The sequence below is a fragment of the Emys orbicularis genome, chromosome 2 (genome assembly GCF_028017835.1).
Source record: "Emys orbicularis isolate rEmyOrb1 chromosome 2, rEmyOrb1.hap1, whole genome shotgun sequence".
In the NCBI taxonomy this organism is placed as follows: domain Eukaryota; kingdom Metazoa; phylum Chordata; order Testudines; family Emydidae; genus Emys; species Emys orbicularis.
The window spans coordinates 257,802,341-257,826,340 of record NC_088684.1 but is presented as its reverse complement, the minus strand read 5'-3'; the positions used below and the strand labels follow the sequence as shown (position 1 = coordinate 257,826,340).

Genomic DNA, 24,000 nt, shown 5'->3' with positions numbered 1-24,000 from the left:
ATGTCAGAAAGGTGAGGGCATGGTTAGTGCCCGGTGTTCTGTTTTACAGTGGAGAATAACCAGGTTCTGGGGACTATTGCCACCAAGTGTAAGGGAGTGCAGCCCTGGAGCTCCAGTCTTTGAAGGGAGAGGGTCAATCAGAATCTGGTAATTGATAAATAAAGGAGAACTGTGGACTATACCAGTGGTTTTCAAACTGCGGGTTGCGACCCAGTATTGGATCGCGGAATATAAGGCACTGGGTCGCGGCGGCTCTCATCAGCACCGCCGACCGGGCCGTTAAAAGTCCTGTCGGCGGTGCTGCCCGGCTAAGGCAGGGTAGTCCCTACCTGTTCTGACACCGCGCTGCGCCCCGGAAGTGGCCAGCAGCAGGTCCGGCTCCCGGGACAGGGGGGCATGGGGCTGCCCTGAGCACCAGCTCCACTCCTGGCCAATGGGAACTGCGGGGGGCAGCGCCTGTGGGCGAGAGCTGCGCGGAGCCACTTGCACGTGTCCGCCTAGGAGCTGGACCTGCTGCTGGCTGCTTCTGGGGCGCAGCGTGGTCCGCAGTGCTAAGGAAGCCTGCCTTAGCACCCCCACTGCGCTGCTGACCGGGAGCCGCCCAAGGTAATCCCGTGCCCCCTTCCCCTGCCCCAGCCCTGAGCCTCCCCCAAACCCAGAACCCCTCCCTGCACACCAAACCCCTCAACCCTGGTCCCACCCCAGAGCCTGCATCCCCACCCCAGAGCCCTGACTCCCTCCTGCCACAACCCAGAGGCCCCCAAACCCGGAGCCCCCTCTGCACTCCAAACCCCTCATCCCCGGCCTAACCCCAGAGCCTGCACCCAGAGCCCTGACCCCCTTCCACACCCCAACCCCCTGCCCCAGCCCAGAGCCCCCTCCCACACCCTGAACCCCTCACTTCCGGCCCCACCCTGCAGCCCTCATGCCCACACCCCAACCCTCTGCCCCAGCCCTGAGCCCCTCCCACAGCCCAAATCCCTCATCCCCAACTCCGCTGGGTCGCAGGCATCAACAATTTTCTTCAACTGGGTCTCCAGAAAAAAGTTTGAAAACCACTGGACTATACAGAAATCTTTATTAACATCCTAATATAGACTTTCATTGTTAACATTCATGTTTCTTAAGGCATAAGTGATTTTAATGAATCAACAACACTTCATCAAAGCAATTGGAGGGAAAGTATGGTGAAAGGTTTCCAGAGCCTTGTAATCATTAATTAGCCCCAATCCTCAAAGTTCCATAATTGGGAAAAGTCCACCTTTAAAACAGGTTTGAGTGTTAAACTCAGTTAGTCGTAATGAAGTTAAAAAACAGATGAAGTTGACAGTGTCTCTTCAATATGTGCAAGCTGTCTGTAATGATATTAAACATATGTGTTTCACATGAGGAAGATCTATTTTAGGGACATGGGGTGGGTCACAGTTAACTAATACATCTGTTAGCGTGCAGGTAACTTATCACCTTATTGTAAGTAGACATTTTATGTCAAATATAGGTCAAATTTTGGACCCAATCTGCTTAAAGAAGTTGCTGCCTTAGACACACAGGCTCTTCTAGAGCCTGTTTAAGGTAAATCCAGTTGGTACCTCAATAATACTGCAACTGTTTTGGTTTGCTTTTCTATTTTGTGCTATTTCTGTTTTTCTTTCGGAATCTCTGAATCTTCCTGCCGTTTAAATAGAAGTGCTGCTTTTAATAGATGTTGTCTGATTTGCCCATTAGAGGTCACTGTTGAGATACCTATTTCTTCAGTTTTCTCTTGAAAGAGAAGCAAACTGTTGTGTGAACAGTAGGAATTTGTTACAGAATATTTGCCTGTGGACCCTCAGACAAATGGAGGTGCTGATCCCTTGGAAATCTTAGACATAGTCTTGCATGGTGTCAAGCATCAGGTAACTCCCTTCTCTTCATGTGTCAGTATAATAATGCCTGTATCGGTAATTTTCACTCCATGCATCTGAAGAAGTGGGTTTTTTTACCCGTGAAAGTTTTTATGCCCAAATAAATCAGTTAGTCTTTAAGGTGCCACCCGACTCCTTGTTGTTTTTTAGATATAGTCTGTAGACCACAGCTTGAAAATCACTGCTGTAGATGAGTGACAGCCTCACCTCATCCCCTGGTGACCTCACCTTGGTTTCCCAGATAAACTCCATGAAGGGTTTTTCTAGTCCAATCACAACAGCCCTCCTTGGGGTCTGTCTTATTCACTTTAAGTTCAAAATTAAACACACAGGTCTTCCCTCCAGTCTTGAGCTGGGTACAGCCCACACTCCTCTCCTCTGGACAGAGTCCTTCCTGCCTTAGCAGGCCGCTCCTAGTTGGAGCAATTCCCCTGGTCTCATGGTCTTCCTTGCAGGAGCCTCTCTGCAGCCCTGCAGTTTCACTACACCCTCCTAAGCTTTCTCCCCACTCCGTTGCAGCCACCTTCTGATCTTTATAGGAAACTTCTTGTTTCCCCTAGTGTGGGGCTCATGATGTAATCAGGTCTGGCTTGGCCCTGCGCTCTCCAGCCCCGAGGGCAAGCCACCCTGTTGCAATTAACCTGTTGCATCCTGACCTGCTCCTACACTTGAGTCTTCAGTGACTAGTCATCTGAAACTTCTCTGTTGCTTTCTTTCCTTTTATCTGCTCTCTGACTCTCTTGTTGAGTCCCTCCACTATGGTCTTTCTGCATTTCTTGTTTTATAATCCCCTCCTCTTCCCTTGTCACCATTGAAAAGTCTTCTGTTTTGTACGCTGTCTGTAATCCCTCCACCTGTCTCCTTGATTCCACCCCCTCCTGAATACTAAGGTCCCTTAATCACTTTCATCTTCTTCCTAGTCTTTCTCAATCTCTCTCTCGCCTCTGGTTCCTTCCTTTCATAGTACAAGCAAGCTCTCTGATCTCGATACTAGGAAAGCCATCCCTTGACCCCACTTGCCTTTCCTGCTACTGCCCACTTCAGAACTAATGAAATGTGCCATTCACAACTACTTTCTTGAGATACTCCAATTTAATCTTGGCTCCCTTCTGCCTGCTCCACTCCTTTGAGACGGCTCTTGTCAAGGTCTCTTTCATTCCTGTTGTCTGTTGTCTATCATTCCTGCCTTCTCAGTATTTTGTCATCCTAGTCTTCCATGACATTCTTCTCCCCAAGCCTTACCTCTGTGGACATTTCTTTGGCATCTTTCACTGGATCTTTCCAGGAAGCTTCACTGGTGATAATTTGTTGTCCTCCTTGCCTATTGGTACTAGGGGTTGACTCCAGTGTTGCTACACTGATGGCAGAAATTGAGGACAATTCTAAAAGTAGGCAAGGACTTTGCCAGCATGTACCTAGCACTGTGGGACATCTGTCCAGTTTGGTCCTCTGGGGTGGCACCACAATATAATTTATAAACGTTGGAGAATGCAGTTGTATTTGTGACACAAGGCTCCATCAAAAGGAACTGCGTTTTTATGAATGCAGTGTGCAGTGGGACGCTTTGGGGGGGGTAGCGACTAAATTCATATGCTAAACTTTGTGTGTGATGTCTCAATTTTGTTAAAAATTGCAGGTTAAATACCATATTAGCTTATGTGTTCATTGCACTAAAAGAAAAACTTGACCCTGTGATGTGGTACAGATGGTAGAACTTTCACTTTTATTTATTTATTTTGACATGAAGCAGGAGCTTGTAGAAAGAAACAGATGAATGGCACACGTGTGAAAGAGTATTGGGTTCCAAGGATATAAAACTACCCTAATTTATACACGTAAAAATTAGACACAAAATACAATATGTCAGTAGTAAATTTTCATGCACATGGTATGGAACCTAAGCTGATTCTACATCACTGGGAAAGAGGTGTATGATATTTCCTATGTATTTACTATTATCATACTTTCTGACCTTTTCAGCAAACTTTAGTTTGGTATTCTTGTTGCAGGTGCCCTTTCTAAAAATCAAAACTTCAGACACATTAGTTCAATCCTACTCGTTTTGTAAGTCAGTATAAAATGTAAATATTTTCCTGATTCTGTATTCAAGTACGCCTGAAGATGAATTTATGTAGTTTCACAGGCAGCGATTTAGAATCGGTGGATAGTATGATAAATACGTTTACAATAAACAAACAACTATTTCTCTCCTTCTCCATGTGTATCTACCGGTTATAGAAAAAGTAAACCATTGAAAATCCTAATATTGTCATTACAGAATAATTTTGAAGTGGGAAACTCAAAGTGGGAGTTCTCTATGAGTAAAGTGTTCCAGGATTGAGCCTTTTAAAATTAATTTCATGCAAATAATTGTACAGGTACATGTACAGGTACATGAAAATCCAACCCTCAACCTGTTTAAAAAAAAAAAAAAAAAGGATATTAACTATGGACTGGAGCAATGCCTTGACTTTTCTGCAAAAGGAGGAGCTGAATTGCAGAGATGGAGTGTGTGTGGAGAAATGTACTGCCTTGTGCTATTTTCTCCCTCCACTCTTCATTTCCTATGGTTACCCCTTTGAGAGCACACTGCAATAGCCAGGTTCTGTGAAATAGGAAATGCCATACCAGATTCCTTTCTCAGTTCTGGAAGTTCAGGATACCCTATAAAGTATAATTACAGAATAACCTGTGTCTTCCTAATCACAGGTAGTGAGTGAGTGGTTGTGGGAGGACCACTCTCCATAGCATGGTTTCCCATGCCCATATAGAAGATCTGCCTTATGTAGTGAAAAGCCTTCTCAGCCCCCTAAACAGGGGTGGTGTCAGCAGTATGCTGGGAGCCATTGACAGTATGTCTTATGAAAAACTGTACTGCCATGGAGGTCAGGAGAAGTAGTTTGAGACACAGGCCATACTTGGAGAGCCTGTGATATGTGGGTTTGGAAGCTGAATTCCCTTTCAGACCCACAGGCGGGTTGGGAGAAGAACTCATGACATAGGGATTCAGCAGCCCTGGTGTAATAATCATTGTTTTCACTGAGGTTTCTCTCTTCTGTGTGGTGCTGAGGACATTCTGGCTCTATGTTCTGTAACCATGGCAAACTGTGCTTAATGGAAAAGGTGTGAGCTGTTCCTTTACAGTATACAGGTAAACCAAACAATAGTGCAGTAGCGAGTACAACAACACAGGTTCTAACCCTGATCATAGGTCACAGAAAATTACCAGAAATGTATGCAGAAAAGCAAACTAAACAGTATGAACCACGTATTCTGGTGTCTCATAGTTTTGCTTTCTTCATATTCCAAGGTTCAAAATTCTACAGTAACCAAATGCTGTCTGAAGGCATAACGAATATGTAGCTGCCTTTTTAGATGTGGATGTAGTAGCTGAAATGCAAACAACCTTGACTTGTAAGGAATGACCTTCACCATTTACTTGAGCCTGTCGCTCCTGAGTCTCTAGTTATTCCCTCTTCTATGGACTATTTGTCATGCCTTGTGCTAAAGGTTTTGTATATGGCATATAGAAAATTAAAATATGGGGGAAATATGCTAAATAAGTAGTGGCATGAAACATTGGAATTCAGTGTAAATGTATTTATAACAAGTAGGGTTGATTTATAGCTTTTTTTCGAGACCATTTGTCAGTTTACTGTGCAGTCACATGAAACATTGTCTCTTAAAAGGTCACGTTTAAACTATTTTTGAGATCTGACAGGTATCAGTTGAACAATATGTAGTCTGGTAGTACTAGTGGTTAGTGATGTGATGCTAAATTAGTTGCCTCTGGTGGAGTCTTAATGTTAAATTGGGATTTATTATTAGGATTCCATGATTCCTTAAATAACATGACTCCTGTGGGTCCTTCCCCACACACTCTAGTTCAGGGGTGGGCAAACTTTTTGGCCCGAGGGCCACATTGTGGTTGCAAAACTATATGGGGGGTTGGTTAGGGAAGGCTGTGCCTTCCCAAACAGCCTGGCTCCCACCCCCTATCCGCCCCCTCCCAATTCCCGCCCCCTGACTGCCCCCCTCAAAACCCCCAATCCATCCAACCCCCCTGCTCCTTGTCCCCTAACTGCCCCCTCCCAGGACCCCCCACCCCCTATCCAACCCCCCTGCTCCCAGTCCCCTGACTGCTCTGAGCCCTATCCACATCCCCGCCCCTTGACAGGCCCCCCAGGACCCCATGCCTGTCCGCGCCCCCCCCTTCCCCTGACCCCTATCCACACCCCCACCCCCTGACAGGCCCCCCGGGACTCCCACGCTTATCCAACCCGCCTGTCCCCTGACCGCCCCCCAGAACCTCCACCCCATTCTACCACCCCCTGCTCCCTGTCCCCTGACTGCCCCCCAGAATCCACCGCCCCTTATCCAACCCCCCCTTACCATGCCGTTCAGAACAGCATGTCTGGCTGCCCGGCTGGAGCCAGACACGCTGCCGCTCTGCTCGGCAGGAGCGTGCAACCCCGCCGCCCAGGGTGCTGCTCGAACGGCTGCGGGGGAGGGGCAGGGGGCTAGCCTCCCCGGCTGGGAGCTCAAGGGGAGCAGGACGGTCCTGCGGGCCAGATGTGGCCCATGGGTCTTAGTTTGCCCACCTCTGCTCTAGTCCCATCCCATGCTACTGAAATGTAAAGGCACAGTGCTGATTGGAATGAGAAGACTTTTTTCTGTGTGATACATTTGGAATGTAGGTTTCCTTGTTGCGTATATGTAAGCTTCAGTTAAAATGAGTAATTTTTCGCAAAACATTTAATGTATTTTCTAGCGCAAAGGTGGAAATATTTCTACCCTGAACTATAGAAGCAGTTGGGGAATAGAGCAGAAACACCTTTATTTCTCCAGTAACTTAAATGTTAGTTTTCAGAATAACATAAAATAGAATAGAAACAGCAATTATTCTCCTCCCATCCCCCCCCCAAAAAGTTGTATAATCTTGTCAACAAAAACATACAGCTGCCACAACCACTTGCTGTTAGACAATGTACTTTCCACACTAATTTCTTTTTGCAGTGTCCCTAGTACACAGCTGTTCTCTTCAAACTCTAACAACTTTTTAAGCATTCTTCTCAGAGCCCAGTTTGTTTTTGTCCTTTCTTCTGCCCTTCACTAGATGGCACGTTATCCCCAGGCTCTTACATGCCTTTCCTATGTTCTCAGCACTTCCCAGACCCCAGCTTCTAAATTAAAACTGCTTATTGATGTATTGCTTTGTTAGCACAGTAGCACATCACTGAACTATAGTATAATTTAGAAAATATGTTCCTAAAAGCATTCTGGAAACTATGCAATTTTCCACAGAAACACTGCAAACAGTTCAGCTGGTTTCTGTAAAGAGCTGAAGATTAGGGAATTAGGAAGTATCTTGTTTTAATTTGTTCAATACGATTCATCCTTTTTTGGGGTATAAATTACATAGTGGAATCTGCATTTGTACTGTATGTTAGATGACAGGGACTCTTTCTTCCTTCCTTCTGTAATGCACCAAGCATGTTGTCAGTGCTCAATGAATATTTTAAGAATAAAACTGCGTTCTCCCTTCGCTAATTCCCCTCACCTCTCATTTCTGGGAAGTAGATTGTTTCTCTCTCAGTACCTGAAGTAACCTTGTTCAATGAATCAAAACAAGATTCCAGCTCTTTAAATGCTGTGTTATGGGGTGCACAGAATTCATTATCTATTGTTTAGAACTTGAAATCTCAAGTTCTAAAGTGGGGTAAAGTGGTATTGAGGAGCTGGGAGAGGGAAATCTTCAGGTCTGATGCTGTGAATCTTTACTCAGCTTCAGTGGAAGTACTCATATAAGGGACTGGCGATGGTTTTGTAGGATTGAGCCCCTTAATCATGTGACTCATGAGTTTAATTACTGTAGAAGAGATGGGAGTAATAAGTGGTTTCAAAAGTCTCATATTGAGTTATCTTTTAAATTGTATTTAGCAATGTATAAGTAAAGCAATTTAATGAGATACTGAGGTATAACCTTATAAATCTTAGTGCTATTTGTTGTCAGAAAGAATAATCCTAATAGCTCTTATGGAAAAATATTCTCTTGAAATCTTTAAAGGTTTGGAGTAATACTGAACTTCAAATTCTTAAGTACCACATAGTTAGTTAGTTAACAATTAACTAATTATGCATGTTCTCAAACAAAACTAATGAATCACTGTGAAAAAACTAATGACCCTTCTTTGCACGTAAAGATTCTAAAAACTATGAATGTGGCAGTGAAAAGACTAATTTATTTTTATATACTTAAAATTCTTAATTCACTTATGGCCTGATTCAAAGTCCTTTGAAGCCAATGGGAAGAACTTGAATCAGTTCCATATGTACTGACACCTAAATAATCAACTTAGTCATGCACTGTTTTATGAATAGACAAATGTTTTATATATAGTACTTTTCATGCAGCAAAAGGGCAATATTTGTACTTTAACTTGGAATAAATAAGTTTTTATCTGGAATGTTTGTCTTGTTCTTAGTTTACATAACAAGAGAAGGGTTTTTCTTGTTGAGAGGCTTATATATTTACTAAATCCCTTCAACTGTACAGACTTCCTTAAAGATGGGTATTGATTTTAGTCTAACCTCTCTGAAAAAAATCTGTATTTTTAGTTTAACAAATGTAAGATGTTTTGACATGGTTATTGTGGTAAGAATCATCCTTAGTGAGTATATAAAAAAAGATTTGTTTGAAACTTCTGTAACCTGTATAAACATTACAATATTTTATATATGTAGAAGAATGAGACTTGCCAATGTGAGAACCTAATTAAAGCCCCAATCTTGCAAACGCTTGGGGTCAAGCTTAATTTTAAACATGTGAGGAAGTCCTCTATACTTCGTTTGGATTCCTCAAAAGCTTAAGTGAAGCACTTGAGTAAATGTCAGCAGGAGTGGGTACATGATATACAAAGATCATATGGATTTTTTTTCACTCCCATAAGTCATCAAGTGCTGCAGTACTGCCACGATCCCCATATAAAACAATAGATATCCATTGAAGCGAGCCCGCTATCAGAGTGGGATTATTGAAAACAAAAGGAATCTGAGAATATTGTTCACATCAATCTCTGCACATGCTATCCAGACACATGTTCTCTTGTTCCCCATTCTTCTACTTCTCTCTCTCTCCTGGGCAGTCCTTGCCTGCTTGGGGCTCTGATCTCAGTGGCAGCTCCTGACTCCTCTCCTGTTAGTGGCTCTTGTCCTACTGTAGGCTAAGATGGTGGCTGCATCTTATGTCGTAGTGATGCTGGCTCTTGATCTCTAAGACAGAGGTTTCATTTATTTCCCTTCAGTAGTGGTTTCCTAATAGAGGCACTTATATTGGTTCCTTCTGTGGTCTCTTCCTCATTGTATATTGGAGGTTGAACACCCCCAGAAGCAGCTGGAAATGAGGAGCAGCTAGTCCCATGTGACAGGTGATTTCTGTGCAGGCCACAGTTTGAGAGCCAGTAGGCTATATCATTTCATTAGAAGAGATAATGCACTGTCTATGTGGAGAAGCCATATCAGAACCCTAGAAAAATCACCCTTTCCCAAATAAACTCATAAGTTTAACAATAGTGTCGGCCAACCCCAAAAATACATCCTAACTCTTAGAAGACTGACTGTTCTATGATACTAAAATACGCTGTGCTTGAAAACGTGCCAAATCATGCTCCTATAAAGTTGTCATTGACTTTAGTGGGAACAGGAGCAAGCCCATTGGGTCTTAACTTCTTTCAGTGGCCTTTGTTGAACTTCAAAGCCAACATTATTAGCTTACAAAGTGTCTTTGAAGATCTGTGCAACATCTTAAGTCTTGGCTAGGAGGAGGGATTTAGCTCATGTTCTAAAGAACCTCTTATGGCTTGTCTACAATTCCTTGTCCCAACATTTTTTCAGAGGATGGTAATTTATTTTGTAGTGCCCACAGATGTGTGGCCTTCACAGAAACATAGAAGACAGATTCCTCCTGTTCCAGAATGGTGGACTAGTCAGTACAATCTGACCAGCCAGCTCTCTTCAGGCTACTATTTATCTATGGACCATAGCTTGTAAATCCCTGTTCTAGGTCACTTCTGCTCTCATGGAGTGAGGCCAGTTTTCAGGTATTGACAAGTTAAAACCATGTGACTACTTAGCATTTCAGCCAAAGAGGATATGCCTTCATATTTCTTGGGAGTCTTTAGGAGCAGTCGAAGCTGCATAATGCTTGTCATTGTGGGAGAGTTTTTTTTCTCTCTCCAAATTAGGCTGGGCATGGGCTTAACCAAAGTCTTTTGAGCTATTGTGCCAGCTGCCGTAGAAATAGCATGTCAGCTGAATCAGTTGGTAGGATATATTTCCTTTGTTCCCCATGTACTTATCCATACAAGCTCTCAGAATGGCATGTGAGGAAAGTAAAATGTTGGATAATAAAAATTATATCTCAATGTGAAATCAGTAGGCTGTAGATATCCTAATATCTCAGAAGCTCAGCTTATGTCTACACTGCAATAAAAAAAAAAAACCCACGGCTGATCTGTGCCAGCTGAGTTGGGCGTGTTGGGGGCCACTAGGCCTAGCTACCAGGTAACTCGGGAGAGTGGAAGACCAAAGTGTCGATGAAGCTCTTTTGCTCTGGGCCTATCTGAACCCCCAGACTCCATCTTGTGAACTCTCACTTACTTCTGTGCTAACTGCTTACAGGCTTTGTAGCAAGCTGAAGCAGAAATGTAAGGGTCAGCTTTTCTAGTAGGCAGACTGCTGTAAACAGGCCTTGCAAGGCCACAAGATAAGCAGGCGTATGGGAACTTTCCTAATTGTAACTGCTAGAGAAGGGAGGGGTGGGAGGTGTAAGAGGGAGTAACAGGACAAAGGTTTACACAGAGACTGCTTGAAGTATAAAAGGTAAAAGTTATTTGTATTTGTTGCACTGGATTTGAGACATGCTGGTCTCCTAGTGCCATTTCAGAGCTCTGAAATAAACTTGGCTTGCTTTCTCCCCTCGGTGTCTTTATTGGTGCCAAGCACACCGGGCAACGGACCATTTGAAGTCCGCCTCGAGCACTTGGGCGGTAACAGGCGCGGACTGTAAAATTGCAGGGTAGACATTTGGACTTGTGGGCCTGGGCTCTGTGACCCTTTCCCCTTGCAGGGTCCCAGAGCCCAGGCTCAAGCCCGAATAACTACACTGCAGTTTTATAACCCCACAGCCTGAGCCCCACAAGCCTGAGACAAGGCCTGCTGCTAGTTTGTGCTTTATTTTGTTTTCTTTCTACTCTTTGGAATAAAGATTTTAACTGTATTAAATTGCAAAATTTTTCAGCTGGTGCTCTTAAATGGTCTCAGTAAAATCATTGCTTCTAGATTTTAAGTCACTTGGGCAAAAGTTTTGCAAGGAAGAGACCCATTTGCACCTTCAGCAATGGTACATACATGCGTCTGAACTGGTGGCTTAAGCAAACTGCATGTCATCTTGCTCAAGGATTAAATCCTAATGCTCTTTCCCAGAAGAGCATCAGCACCTTATTTCCTTGTGTTCTTGCTCCTTGGAGTCTGATAGGCCTCTGTGAGAGTGTCTATACCATCCTTCAATGGGATGTGTAGAACTGCATAGAGGCTGGAAAGGGAGCTTTTCTTTAGAATCCCATGTTCCTCCGAGGCGCTCTCTGACCCTGCTGAGAGGTCTGGCTGGAGAGGCTGTGAGTGAGTTGGGAAGATGGTGCTCCCTAGTGCCACTCCATAACGATAGACTGGCTTATATAGTGATTCATGAAATACATTTCATGTGATTGTGCTGGGAGCTATGTGGATGGGCATTGTCTATGTCCATTATACCATTTACAGGAGACTTTAAGAAATACTCTGCACATAATAATACAAATGATCAGCAACAAACTTACTGACTCAGGAGGCTAAGAGATATGCACAGTTAGTTGTTGTTCGAGCGATTGGACATTTCCAGTCCACAATAGATGCGTGTGTGCCATGTGCAGTTCTTGGAGATTTTACCCTCAGCAGCACCTGTCAGGGCAGTATGAGCCTTGCGCCACTGGATGCAGGTATAAAGGGCTGTGCTGTTCCCGATCCCTCTTCCCAGTTTTTCTGCTCTTTGTATCTGCAAGTCTTCCCTCTTGTAGCATATATAGTACCTGTAGAGTGTTGTGGTCTGGCGTAGTAGTCAGAGCAGGAATCTGGTCTTGTGGGTGGAGCAGACATCCAGGTTTGGGAACAAAGCCCAGGATCAGCACCACAGTCAACTGCCAGTTACCAGAGCCAAGGGTCAAGCCAGAGTCAGAACCAGGAATCAAAGCTGAGGTCAGATGCCAAATGCCAGAGCCAAGGGTCAAACCTGAGTCAGGGTCAGAAGTCGGAGGTCGAGATTGGAGCCAGGACCGGTCACTGAGGATTCGAGGTGGGGCAAGGATCAAGCACTGAGCAGGAGGATGGTGGGAACAGGAGTGAAGGCAGAAGTGAGGCAGGAGCTGAGCAGAAATCAGGAACAGGGTTGGGTTCAGGAAGCAGGCATAAGCAGGGTGCAATGCAGCCACAACAGGAAACCACCTTGTAGCTCGGCCAAACGTCCTGGGCTGCCTCCTGGCTTAAACAGCATAGTTGGACTAATTAGTGGAGCCGGGCAATCCTCCAGTCAGAGCTCCTGTGGGTGGTGCCTTGACTGGGGCTATAGTCCTAATAGGTTCTCAGACCACTGGGTTTCAGTAGATGCTGGGTGAAGGCCAGCATGCATCTGCTGTCTGGGGGATCCCAGGCCTCGGTTCAAGACCCAGGACATCACATCAAGTTAGAGTTTAGTCTAGCGTAGTGTGTTTGTACATATTTAGATATAGGAATAAATTTAGGATAATTTTGTAGAGTAGGGGTCCCAGGGATACCAGGCATGGTACCGGACTAAAGCCTTATTCTCCTGGCTTCAAGGCTTGTTGCTCATGTAACAAAACTATGCCAGAGAGTGACTCTCACTGCATCTCACTGTATCCAGAAGAGGCACAAAAGAGTGGTAAATGTCACATTTGTAGAGGGTTCAAACTCAGACTGAAAAAGGACAGGGCGGACAGACTCAAGTACCTGCTCATGGAGTCTGCGCTTTGCCTCTCTTCAGAACCTTCCCACTCAGAATGGATATTGGCATGTCTGAGTTGTTTTGGAGTGCTCCCACTGTTCTGACAGAATCCAGAGACAGATTCTCATCACGGTACCTAAGAAGAGACAACGCAAGTCTCCCCTAAACACAGTACTGTGGCCTTTGAAGATTACTGTGAAGGTACCGTGTAGAGACGAGAACGCAGAGGTGCACTCAAAAAGAGGCAGACACAGTCTGGAAACCAGGAAGGATTGCTGATTCCAGAACCCTGGAAGGGTCTGTTGACACCAATCCCTGAATGACTGGCACACCTTTCGGTACCACAGTCTCAGGAGCTCTTTCCAGTGCTGTCTACACCCAAAGTTTTCGAGACAGCCAGTGCGTTGCTTAACCTGTTGGTGCCAGCTTCCTCTAGCATTCAGGAATCTCGCCTGGTACTGGGATTGGAAGCACATGCTTCTATGGTCCCAGCTCCAGCCCCAGAGCAGTGTTTGCTACCAGTGCCTTCTAAATTTGCTGCTCCTCTCCGTAGGATTCTATCTACGGAGAACCCAGTAGTGATCTTGCTGGTACCTCTATCTCCAGTCTCTGAGCCAGACCTCCCATTGCCGATGGGGTCAGCTCCACCATGGTGTGAGGAAGTGGACTCCTCATTAGACTCAAAGGTTGGAACATATGTGTCTTGACCCGAGCATGCCCCAATGGGGTGCCAGCCTCCCTGGTACCAGCCACAGCCTCTGCTGACCAATGGCCTGCATGTATCTGGGTCCTGCCTCCATGTCAATGGCCATTTTGGATGCCTTGGGGCTTCCCTCCACGTTTCAGAGCCTCTCTTCTTTTCCTGCCCTTCTACATTGGCTAGGTGCTGGGAGCATCTGCAGCAAGGTCAGTCTTCCCTCCAGTGGGACCAGTACCATGCAGGGGAACTGTGTGCTTGGGACTCTCCTGTGGAGGATTTGGAGGTGGGGACTCTACAAGACCCTCTAGGGTAGCTCTCCCTATTAATGAGGCTCTCCTGGAACCTGTCAAGTTTTTATGGCAAACCCCATCTTCCCTGCTCTCCACTCTTTTAGCAGTGGGAGGAAGATATGTCCCTTCACAGGGATTCGAGCACTTCTGTAACAACCCTCCTCCAGGCTCACTGGTAGTCTTTGCTGCTGACGAAAAAGAGAAAAGGACATCAGACCTCTAGACTGAAAGGAAAAGAAGCAAAAAAGCTAAACCTTTCCATAGAAAGCTTTATTCCACAGGAGGTTTACATCTTAGGAAGCAGCAGTGTCTGCTGGGTTGATACAATTTCAGCCTGTGGGGTAATATCCTGAAGTTCAAAAACAAGCTCCCTGATGAGACAAAGCAGGAGTTCACTGCTATGGTGGAGGAGGGCAAATTAGTTGCCAAAATAGCATTGCAAACAAGCATGGATGCGGCAGACTCTCCAGCTTGAATTATGGCTTCTACCATCATTATGCAGCATTCATCTTGGCTGCAGGAGTCAGGTCTCCCCCTGTAGTGCAACAAACCATTCAAGACCTCCTAGTTGAAGAACCCTTGCTCTTTTCTATTAAAACAGATGAGAGGCTTCCTAGTCTGAAAGATTCAAGGGTGACCCTTAAGGGGATTTATACACTGGTGGCAAAAAGAAAACCATTCTGCCCACAGTTGTCCCAGTGGTTTCAGCCCTTCTTGCTGCATACCCAGGACCTGTCCAAAAAGAGAAGCAGAAGTTACAAGAGGCATCGTCCTCCCTCTTCTGCTGCTCCCAGTTCCTCCAGTCAAACTGGGTTCTCTGAACAGTCGTTTTGACCTTCTGGTCTAGAGCTGTCAACCAGAGTGCCATCTATCCCCACCCCAGTTTTTGCCAACAGCCTATCCCATGGACCTGCATGGACCCGCATCACCACGGATCTGTTGGTTTTAAGCACAGTGGAACTGGGTTATCCCCTTCAATTTATTTCTATCCCCCTTTCCTGTCCCCCTTCAGGGATCGTTGTCACGAGAGTTTGCTACTTCAAGAGGCCTAGTCTCTCCTCCTCATAGGGACCATACAAGAAGTTCCCATGTCATTCAAAGAGAAGGGATTTTATTCCTGTTATTTCCTAATCCCAAAGGCAGAGGGGGAGGGGGGAACTCAAGCCTATTTTACATCTAAGGCAGATAAACAAGTTCCTAAAGAAAACAAAATTCTGGGCAGTCACTGTAGCATCTGTTATCCCTTCCTTAGATCCCAGGGACTGATATGCTGCTCTCAACTTAAAGGGCACTTATTTTCATGTAGCAATTCATCAGAATCACAGAAAGTTTCTCAGATTCTTGGTCAATGGATCCCACTACCAGTTCACAGTACTGCCTTTTGGCCTGTCAGCAGCTTCTCTCATATTCGCAAAATGCGTGGCTGCAGTAGCAGCATTCTTGTAAAGGTTGGAAGTCCATGTGTTCCCCCACCCGGACAACTGGCTAGTGAGAGGCCGGTCCAGGTCTCAAATGCTATCCAGCATACCAGCTATTCACTTTCGATGCACTGGAGTTCCTAATCAATACAGAGAAATCTTTGAATAGGCATCAGCATAGAATAAATTCATTGATGCGGCTCTGGACTTGACAAAGATGAAACAATGCAGGTCATTCCTCTAAATCTAACAGCACACCCTGTCACTATGGTTCAGAATTGCCTCACACATCTAGGACACATAGTGGCATGCACCTACATGGTGCAGCATGCCAGGCTACACCTCAGAGAACTCCAGGGTTGGTTGTAATTACTGCCCCATCATCATATGGACATAGTGATTCAAGTAACTATTCTGGTGTTGTCCTCCCTGCACTGGTGAGTAGAACTGCAAATGTTTGCAAGGGAATTCTTTTCCCCTCCACAACTCCAGTCAGGTGCATGAGGTCTAGGTTGGGGAGGTCACTTAAGTCCCCTTCAGACTCAAGACGTTTTGTCTCCTTAGAATCTAAGTCTCCATATTGTAGCTGTTAAGGCTGTATTCCTACTTTGAACTTTAGGGTACAAATGTAGGGGCCTGCATGAAAACTTCTAAGCTTATCTACCAGCTTAGCTCTGGTCCGCTGCCACCATCTTAAGAATTCCCTCCCTGGGAAGCCTTGAGAAACCTTTCACCAATTCCCTGGTGAATACAGATCCAAACTCCTTGGATTTTAAACAAGGAGAAATTGACCCTTCCCCCCTCCTTCCTTTCACCAACTCCTGGTGAATACAGATCCAAACCCCATTTGGATCTTAAAACAAGGAGAAATCAATTAGGTTCTTAAAAAGAAGGCTTTTAATTAAAGAAAAAGGTAAACATCATCTCTGCAAAATCAGTATGGAAAATAACTTTACAGGGTAATCAAACTTAAAGAGCTCAGAGGAATCCCCTCTGTCTTAGGTTCAAAGTATAACAAACAAGATAAGCACTCTGGTAAAAGGTACATTTACAAGTTGAGAAAACAAAGTAAATCTAAGACGCCTTGCCTGGCTTTTACTTACAATTTTGAAATAAGAGAGACTTGTTTAGAAAGATGGGGAGAACCTGGATTGATGTCTGGTCCCTCTCAGTCCCAAGAGCGAACAACCCCTCAAACAAAGGACACACACAAAAGCCTTTCCCCCCCCAAGATTTGAAAGTATCCTGTCCCCTTATTGGTCCCTGGGGTCAGGTGTCAGCCAGGTTACCCGAGCTTCTTAACCCTTTACAGGTAAAAGGATTTGGAGTCTCTGGCTAGGAGGGATCTCAGCACTGTACACAGGGGAGCTGTCACCCTTCCCTTTATAGTTATGACAGTAGCTCTTAGGGCTAGCTTAGCCATTTTATTTTACTCAGCAGTAACAAGAAACCTGCAGGCCTGTATCCTGTAAGACCTTAGCTTAAGCAAGTTACCATAAATATGGTCGGCCTATGACTCTTAGCATAGATAAAATGGCCTAACAGTTACCCCAAGTTTGGGGAAATTGGGAATAGCTTGCTCAATAAAGGGAGTTGAACATAATGGTACCAGGCAACCGCAGGCACACTGAACTGATATTTTAAGATAGAATCGCTGGCAGATGTCTAACCACAAACTTGCTTGAGCAGTAGGTGATGTATCTGAGTTAAATGGCATTAATATGTTAACCTATAGGGTAAGTGCTCCCAATATTATGAGGGTGAGGAAGTTAGATTTGGACACTGACGGCTGGGCAGTAGAATGCATATTCATGATAGTGCCAGGCCCTATAATAAACTAAGCCACCATGTAGTTAGAGCTAGCTTTCCATCGTTGACCTTTCAGCTCTTCATTGTGATCTACCACCAATCTTTGGACATTGGGGAACCTGGACCATTGGACTCATTTGGCATGCCCGAGACTTGTGTCTCTCAGCACCAGGTCCCCAAGGAAGGATGTGAATATATAAGGATATGAGCATATGCAGGGAATGACACTGAAGATAGCAGTAGTACAACATTAGGGATATCTGGTTATGAGGTTTGGAGCTTTCCTGTCTTTACTGATAGTTTTAATAAAAACAGCCAAGGCTTTGCTTTGCCCTCAGCTTTGCTTTGCCGTACACCCCATGGTTCCCTACAAGATATTGAACTTGTCAATTTTAATTCTGTGGAGCCTGATTCTGGGTTGAGAACCCTATTATCCCCAGCTCATTAATTAATATCAGTTGGTAATCAGTACAATTATTATTAAGCATTAAAAGGATCAGGCTACAATATAAATATCAGGGAGCTTTGGGCCATCCATTTAGTTTGTGTGGCATTCCTTCCACGTATCAAGTGGCGGAATTTGTTGGGGCCATCTCTCATCAATTTAGAGACAATGCCAGATTTAGGCGGGTGGTCTTACAATTTGTTGGTGCTCACAGACAACGCAGCAGCATGTTCTATGTAAACAAACAAAGGGGGAGCATTTGGCAAGGTGTTGACACTAGGTAATGCTCCTTTGGAATTTCTGCATGACCAGTTCTATCAACCTGAGAGCTGCTTACCTTCTGGGAGTTCAAAACACTCTTGCAGACCACCTCCATAGGTTGTTTGCAGGTCTCTTTGCCTGGATGTGTCCGGGCCCATTTTTCAGCAGTGATATAACATCCCAAGTGGACCTGTTTGCAATAAGCGCAAACAAAAAATGTCATCTTTTTGTTCCCGAGCAGGTCACAGCCCAGGTTGACTGATGGATGCTTTCTTCCTACCCTGGTCCAAAGGCCTGCTGTATGCCTTCCCTCCAGTTCCACTCCAGCTCAGTCTTGTCCAAAGTCGAGCAAGATTCTGCTCACCTTATTCTAATAACCCCAGTGTGCCTCCCTCAGCATTAGGTTTTGACTCTACTAGCCGTATCAGTCAGACCTCCACTGCTGCCCTTGAGAGATGTGGATGTGATCTCACAGACTACACCGCCTGCTTCATCACAACCTTCAGGCCTTCCAGCTGACCGTGTGGATGCTTCATGGCTGACAACTTTGGAAGAGTTTGCTCTAAGGGGGTACAGGAAGTTCTGCTAAATAGTAGGAAGCCTTTAGCTAAGTCTACGTATCTTGTTAAATGGGAGAGATTCTCCGTTTGGTCAGTACAAAGAGACCTGCCCCCAGCTCAAGCTCTGATTTGCCGTATCTTGGACTATCTCTTGTTTCTGAAACAACAAGTTTAGCTAATGTTCCATCCGAGTCCATCTGGCAGTTATCTGAGCTTTCCACCTTCCTGTGGATAATCAATCAGTTTTTTCAAACCCTGTGCCCATCAGATTTCTAAAGGGTTTGCTCAGATTATAACAGGTTCACAGCGTGGTTCCACATTGGAGTTTAAATTTTAGTTCTAGTAAAGTTGATGGGTCTCCTGCCCTCCATCCCCCCGCACCCCTTTTGAGACGCCAGTGATTTGTTCTCTGTTGCACCTGTGTGTGAAGGTGGTTTTCTTGGTTGTTGTAACCTTGCTCAGGAAAGTTGGAACTGTGAGCTTTAGTATCAGAGCCTCCCTATACAATTTTCTTTAGGGATAGGGTTTCCTTTCACTCACCCAAAATCCTGTCTGAAGTGGTTTCTGATTCTCCTATTAATCAAGTAATATATTTACTGACTACTTTTCAGAAACCTCATGTTAGGGGAGCTTTGGCTCTTTACCTGGATTGGACTAGGCCTTTCAGGTCTTCATCTCAGCTCCTTATTGTGGTTTCAGACTGAGTAAAGGGCCACCCTGTATCTACCCAGAGGATCTTGTCCTGGATTTCCAGCTGTATTTGTTTATGCTACCGACTTGGCTGATATTGCCCCTCCAAAGCAAGTTGTCAGGTCGCAGCCAACTTCCGCTGCCTTTCTGGCTCGTCTACCTGTACTGAATGGTTGTTAGACAGACAGCAACCTGGTCATTTGTCCATACGTTTGCCTCTCACTATGCCATTTCTCATCAATCTAGAGACAATGACAGATTTGGGCGGGTGGTCCTACAATCACCGTTCAAGTGGACTCCGAGCCCACTTCCAGTTCACACTGCTTGTCAGTCACCTGCTGCGGAATGGACATGTGCAATCACTCAAAGAAAAGACAGTTATAGAAAATTTGGTAAACTATTGGTTTTGGACATGTGCAACACATGTCCATTCCACAACCCATCTTCCTTCCCTTCCGTATTGGAGCCTTTCCAGTGTGAAAGAACTGAGGGCGGCTGGGAGCAGTGTGGACCTGTGGACCTGCGTGCAGTGGTGTGAGGCGTCAGAGTTGCTCATGCTGGCCCGATGGATATGGCTGAGGGGAAAAATCTCCAACTATGCACAAGGTGCATGCGCACCTTTTGTGGAATGGACGTGTGCAACACCTCTCCAAGAATAACAGTTGCAGAAAGATAGGTAACCGGTATTTTAAAAAAAAAAAAGTAACATGCTTTAGGGAATTTTTAGAGTGATCTGGAAAATAGATTCTTTGGGAGCATTGGTTGGTTACATCAGTGATAACTTTTCAGATCTGTTATTCAGTTTGAATAGTTTGTAGTATAGAATTGATGTAATACAGGTCCACTGGCTGTAAGAGGCTTAGTATCCTGTGTGGCGTTACTGTTTCTGTGTCCACATAACCTAGCCCTATATCACATTTAGCATAATTTGTTGTGTTAAATTGGACTGATGTATCTAGGAGAGTGAAATAATCTCTCATCCTGTCAAAAAGGTCAGTACTTTCAGACCAAGATTTAGTTGCATCAGCAGTGCAGGGGGTTGCATTCTGTCTGCATTATTCTTGGCTTGTGGCTAAAATGGGAAGCAGAAGTACTAAAAAATAATTGTTTCAATCTGTAAGTATTAATACCGCTGATTACAAAAAGCAATATGCTTGCCAACCTATCATAATTTACTACATGTAATAGTAAGAAATCTGTGATAGCAAGAGATATTAACTGTGATAATGCCTCTGGCTCAATATTCTGAGGCTTAAGACACCTGTATTATTAAAATATCTAAAAGTTTAAGTAATCTCTTATGTGGAAAATTGTGTCATACGCTTTCAACGTATAGTACAACAGGTATTTGCCTGTCTAAACACATGCATAATTCCCATTGATGTCAACAGCTGGGTAAGTGCAGTGTGTATGCGTGCGCACTACTCCTGAGGGCATTCTGCGCCAAAACATTAAAAATTCTGCCCATATTTTAAAATTCTGCAAATTTTATTTGTCAAATAAATGTGGCGGCTCCACCATGGCATTGGGGAGCACAGGCCAGTGGCTGCACAGAGGTGGGAGATCACTTTGCAGCTCTTCCCCTCCCCCCCACTCTCCCCCCCCCCCCCCCCCCAGGACACACTCAGTGGTGAGGCTGAACCCAACCCTGACACAGAATCACCCCAGGATCCTGCCCCTCCATGCCAGGTGTGCGCAGGCAGGCTCAACAAGGCAGGATCCAAGTGTGGAGGGGTTTAGTGTGGGGGGATCCAGGTGTGGGTTGAGATGGGTCTGTCTGGGGCAATCTGGGTGCAGGCAGCTCAGTACAGGATCTGGGTGCGGGGGGAGATCTGGATGCACAGGGGCTTGTTGGGGGGTTCTGGGTGCAACAGTAATGGGACTCTGAATGGGGGGGGTCCAGGTGGTTGGAACTCGGGGGGGGGGGCGGAGTTCTGGGTGTGGTGGGGTATAGAGCTCGGCAGGGGGGTCTGGGTGTTGGGAGCTCAGTGAGGTGGGGATCCAGGTGCAGGTGGCTCATCAGGGTGGTCCAGGTGAAGGGGGAATGGGGCTCATTGGGAGGAGATTCTGGGGGTGGGGGTGAGGCTTGGTAGAACGGTCTGGGTATGGGGGGGTCTGGAGGCATGGGGGTTGGGCGGATGGGGGAGCATCTCCCTGCATGGGGATCCCTTCCCCTGCAGCTGAGGAGTGATGGGCACAGGAAGCGGGAAGAAAGGGTGGAGGGAGAAGTTTGCAGAGCTTCCTGCAGCTGGGGGAGAAATCTGGGGATGGGTCTGACCCAACCCCAGATGCTTTGCAGGGGAAGAGGAAGTCCCGTCCTCCTGAGCCCAGCCAGAACTAGCAGCTGCACCCAATGCAAAGGTAGGAGCCACCAGCCGGGTCTTCCCCAGTCCTGTCCCCTGCCCCACAGTGATTTACCTCTCTGCCGGCTGCCCTGGGCACCCAAAACATACTGCCGGGGAGGGTCGCATGACCACTCTTCTGGCTTCCTTTTCTGATGGGGAAGCAAAGTCATTTTTCTGTGGGGAAGCAAAGAAATCTTTGGGGTCATAAATTCTGCGCAATCACAGTGGTGCAGAATTCCCCCAGGAGTTGTGTGCACACAGCTATGGTAAAACATACGACAACGTGAGATTTTTTTTTTTTTTAATATTCAGATTTGTCTTAATTTCTTTTATTCAGTTTGCTAAATGTGTCCTCCCATGAACACAGCCATCAGCAGTGAGTAATATCCTAATTGCTCTGCATAAATATTTGTTAGTTACATTGTTCACAACAATCTCTATGTTTAAAGTTTAGTAAATGACATACTGTAATGTCCTACTGTGTAAATATTGTGGGCTCATTTTTAAGGGGGGGCGTATTGCCTCATTCCATCAAATTAATGAGACCATGATTATTTTTTTTTAAGCTCATAATTACTTAAATCTGCCCTCTACTTTTCCTGCTGTTGTCAAAGTTAACATTATGCACCAAGGTGAATAGTGTGGGTACAGTTGCAAGCTTCAGTGCAAATGATTTGTCATCTTTTCCCCAGCTCTAATGTAAACTTTAGCTGTCTGTGGGAAAAGAGATTTAAATCCGTACAGCTTTTAAACCTTTTATCTGCGAAGGTGTATTCATATCGTGCTGCTGGGCTGGTTTTTCATATTTCTAGATAATAACCATGCATTGATCTGTTGCTAATCTGATGTAACCTTTTTTGTATGTATTGATCACAGCGCTTTACTCATGGGAGGCGAATCAAAAACTGGCTTGGCTGAACAGTTCATCATTTAAGGCTGAACTTAAATTGTTGTGATTTTAGCTGAATGTTAAATGGACAGCTACTCAGATATTAGATTATTTAAACAGCAGGCTGAAATGTAACATCGCTCAGAATGGATTTTTGTTTCAGTTTTACTAGAGAAGACCTTAAATAAAACTGTCATTTAGGTCTGGATGGCTGAACTATTTATTTTTCTGATGTATATTAATGTAACCATCCAAAAGTTTAGGTTATGTTTCTGAGCCTTGTCTATGTGCTTGGTGCTGTGCAAACCTAATGGAAGGCATGGTTCCTTATCATTCTGCCTACAGAACAGTAAGTATTTTGTCATGGTGTTTTTGCCCTCACCTCAATAATGGCGTTGTTTCAGTATTTTAAAATGCTAATGGCATTTTTTTAAGAGGACAGAGTGCTGCCAGCAATGGCTTTGAAAATGGACACCAGATAGAGCCATACTGGCCATCAACAGTTCTTGTGGGTAGAAATTGTTTCACTTGAATTGTGGTAGCACCTAGAATCCCCCAGTCCTGGTCTAGGACCACTTTGTGCTAGGTGCAGACAAACAGAACAAAAAGATGGTTTACAATCTAAGTAAGCTGTTGCTCTGAGAATCTTTCATTTTGCAATGCACTTTTTTTCCTTACAGCTGTGCCACCAAACGTTGCAGATCTGAAGAATTTAGAAGTGCTTAACTTTTTCAACAACCAGATTGAGGAGCTGCCTACGCAGATTAGCAGCCTTCAGAAGCTCAAACACCTGAACCTTGGGTGCGTAGCAGTAAAGCAAAAATAGCCCCCCACCTCCCCCTAAAAAGGCAAAAACTGTTAGTGGTTAACAGTAATTGAATCTTGCACTTAAAGCTTTCATGTTTTGTAAATAAGATCAATTTTTATGGCACTTGGGATAGCTCTGAAGTTATGGTTTCATTGTAGTTGAACCAAAAATTAAGTGTCTTAGAAAAACACCAGTTGTGTATTTATTTAATTTGAAACAGTTTGAGGAAGAGACACTTGTGTATGGTCTCTTTCACATTACATTGATGTCTAGTTTGTGTCAGTAGTAATCCATAATGATCCACTTATTAAATTCAGATTTAAATCTGTTGCATACTATTTCATGCATGTGCAAAATTGTTCCCTTAACTGCTATCTTTATTAAATCTGTGAATTCTGTGGTCGCTATATGATAAAAGAGCCAGGATCTGCTTCATTCTTTACTTATTTAGCATAGATTAATTGTCTTCTGGAAGATTAACGTTTGAGAGTTTTATTTAGGATTTCCATCTGGGTCGTTAGAAACTGGGATTTGTATCCATTGAATAATGGAGGAATTGCAGCTCCAGTTAAGAGTGGCTTTTAAAAGCTTAATACGACAAGGATTTCTGTTGAAAGCCTAAAAGGATAAGCATTGATAGAATGGAAGCATCCTTTAGAGGTCACCCCCTTTAACAGTTCTCAAACATATTTCCATCTAATACAGGTAGTGGTCCCTTTCTGCTTAACCACCATCAGTTTTTTTTTAATGGAGTTTCTGCAAGAAATATGCTTATAAAACTAAACCTACAGTAGGGGGGATGGACCTTTTTTCTGAAACTATATTGTA

General features: G+C 44.6%; 1 protein-coding gene across 3 annotated transcripts in view; it reads left to right on the top strand.

Moving 5' to 3' along the window:
• RSU1 (Ras suppressor protein 1) overlaps nucleotides 1–24,000 on the top strand; it is a 184,624-nt gene that overhangs the window by 33,916 nt on the left and 126,708 nt on the right. For 2 of the 3 annotated variants that reach the window (XM_065398975.1, XM_065398976.1), the window contains exon 4: nucleotides 23,045–23,165. In XM_065398975.1, coding sequence (XP_065255047.1) covers nucleotides 23,045–23,165 — 121 coding nt within the window. Of the gene's footprint in view, nucleotides 1–21,810; nucleotides 21,852–23,044; nucleotides 23,166–24,000 lie in introns of those variants that run through there. The other variant, XM_065398977.1, reaches the window with a different exon arrangement.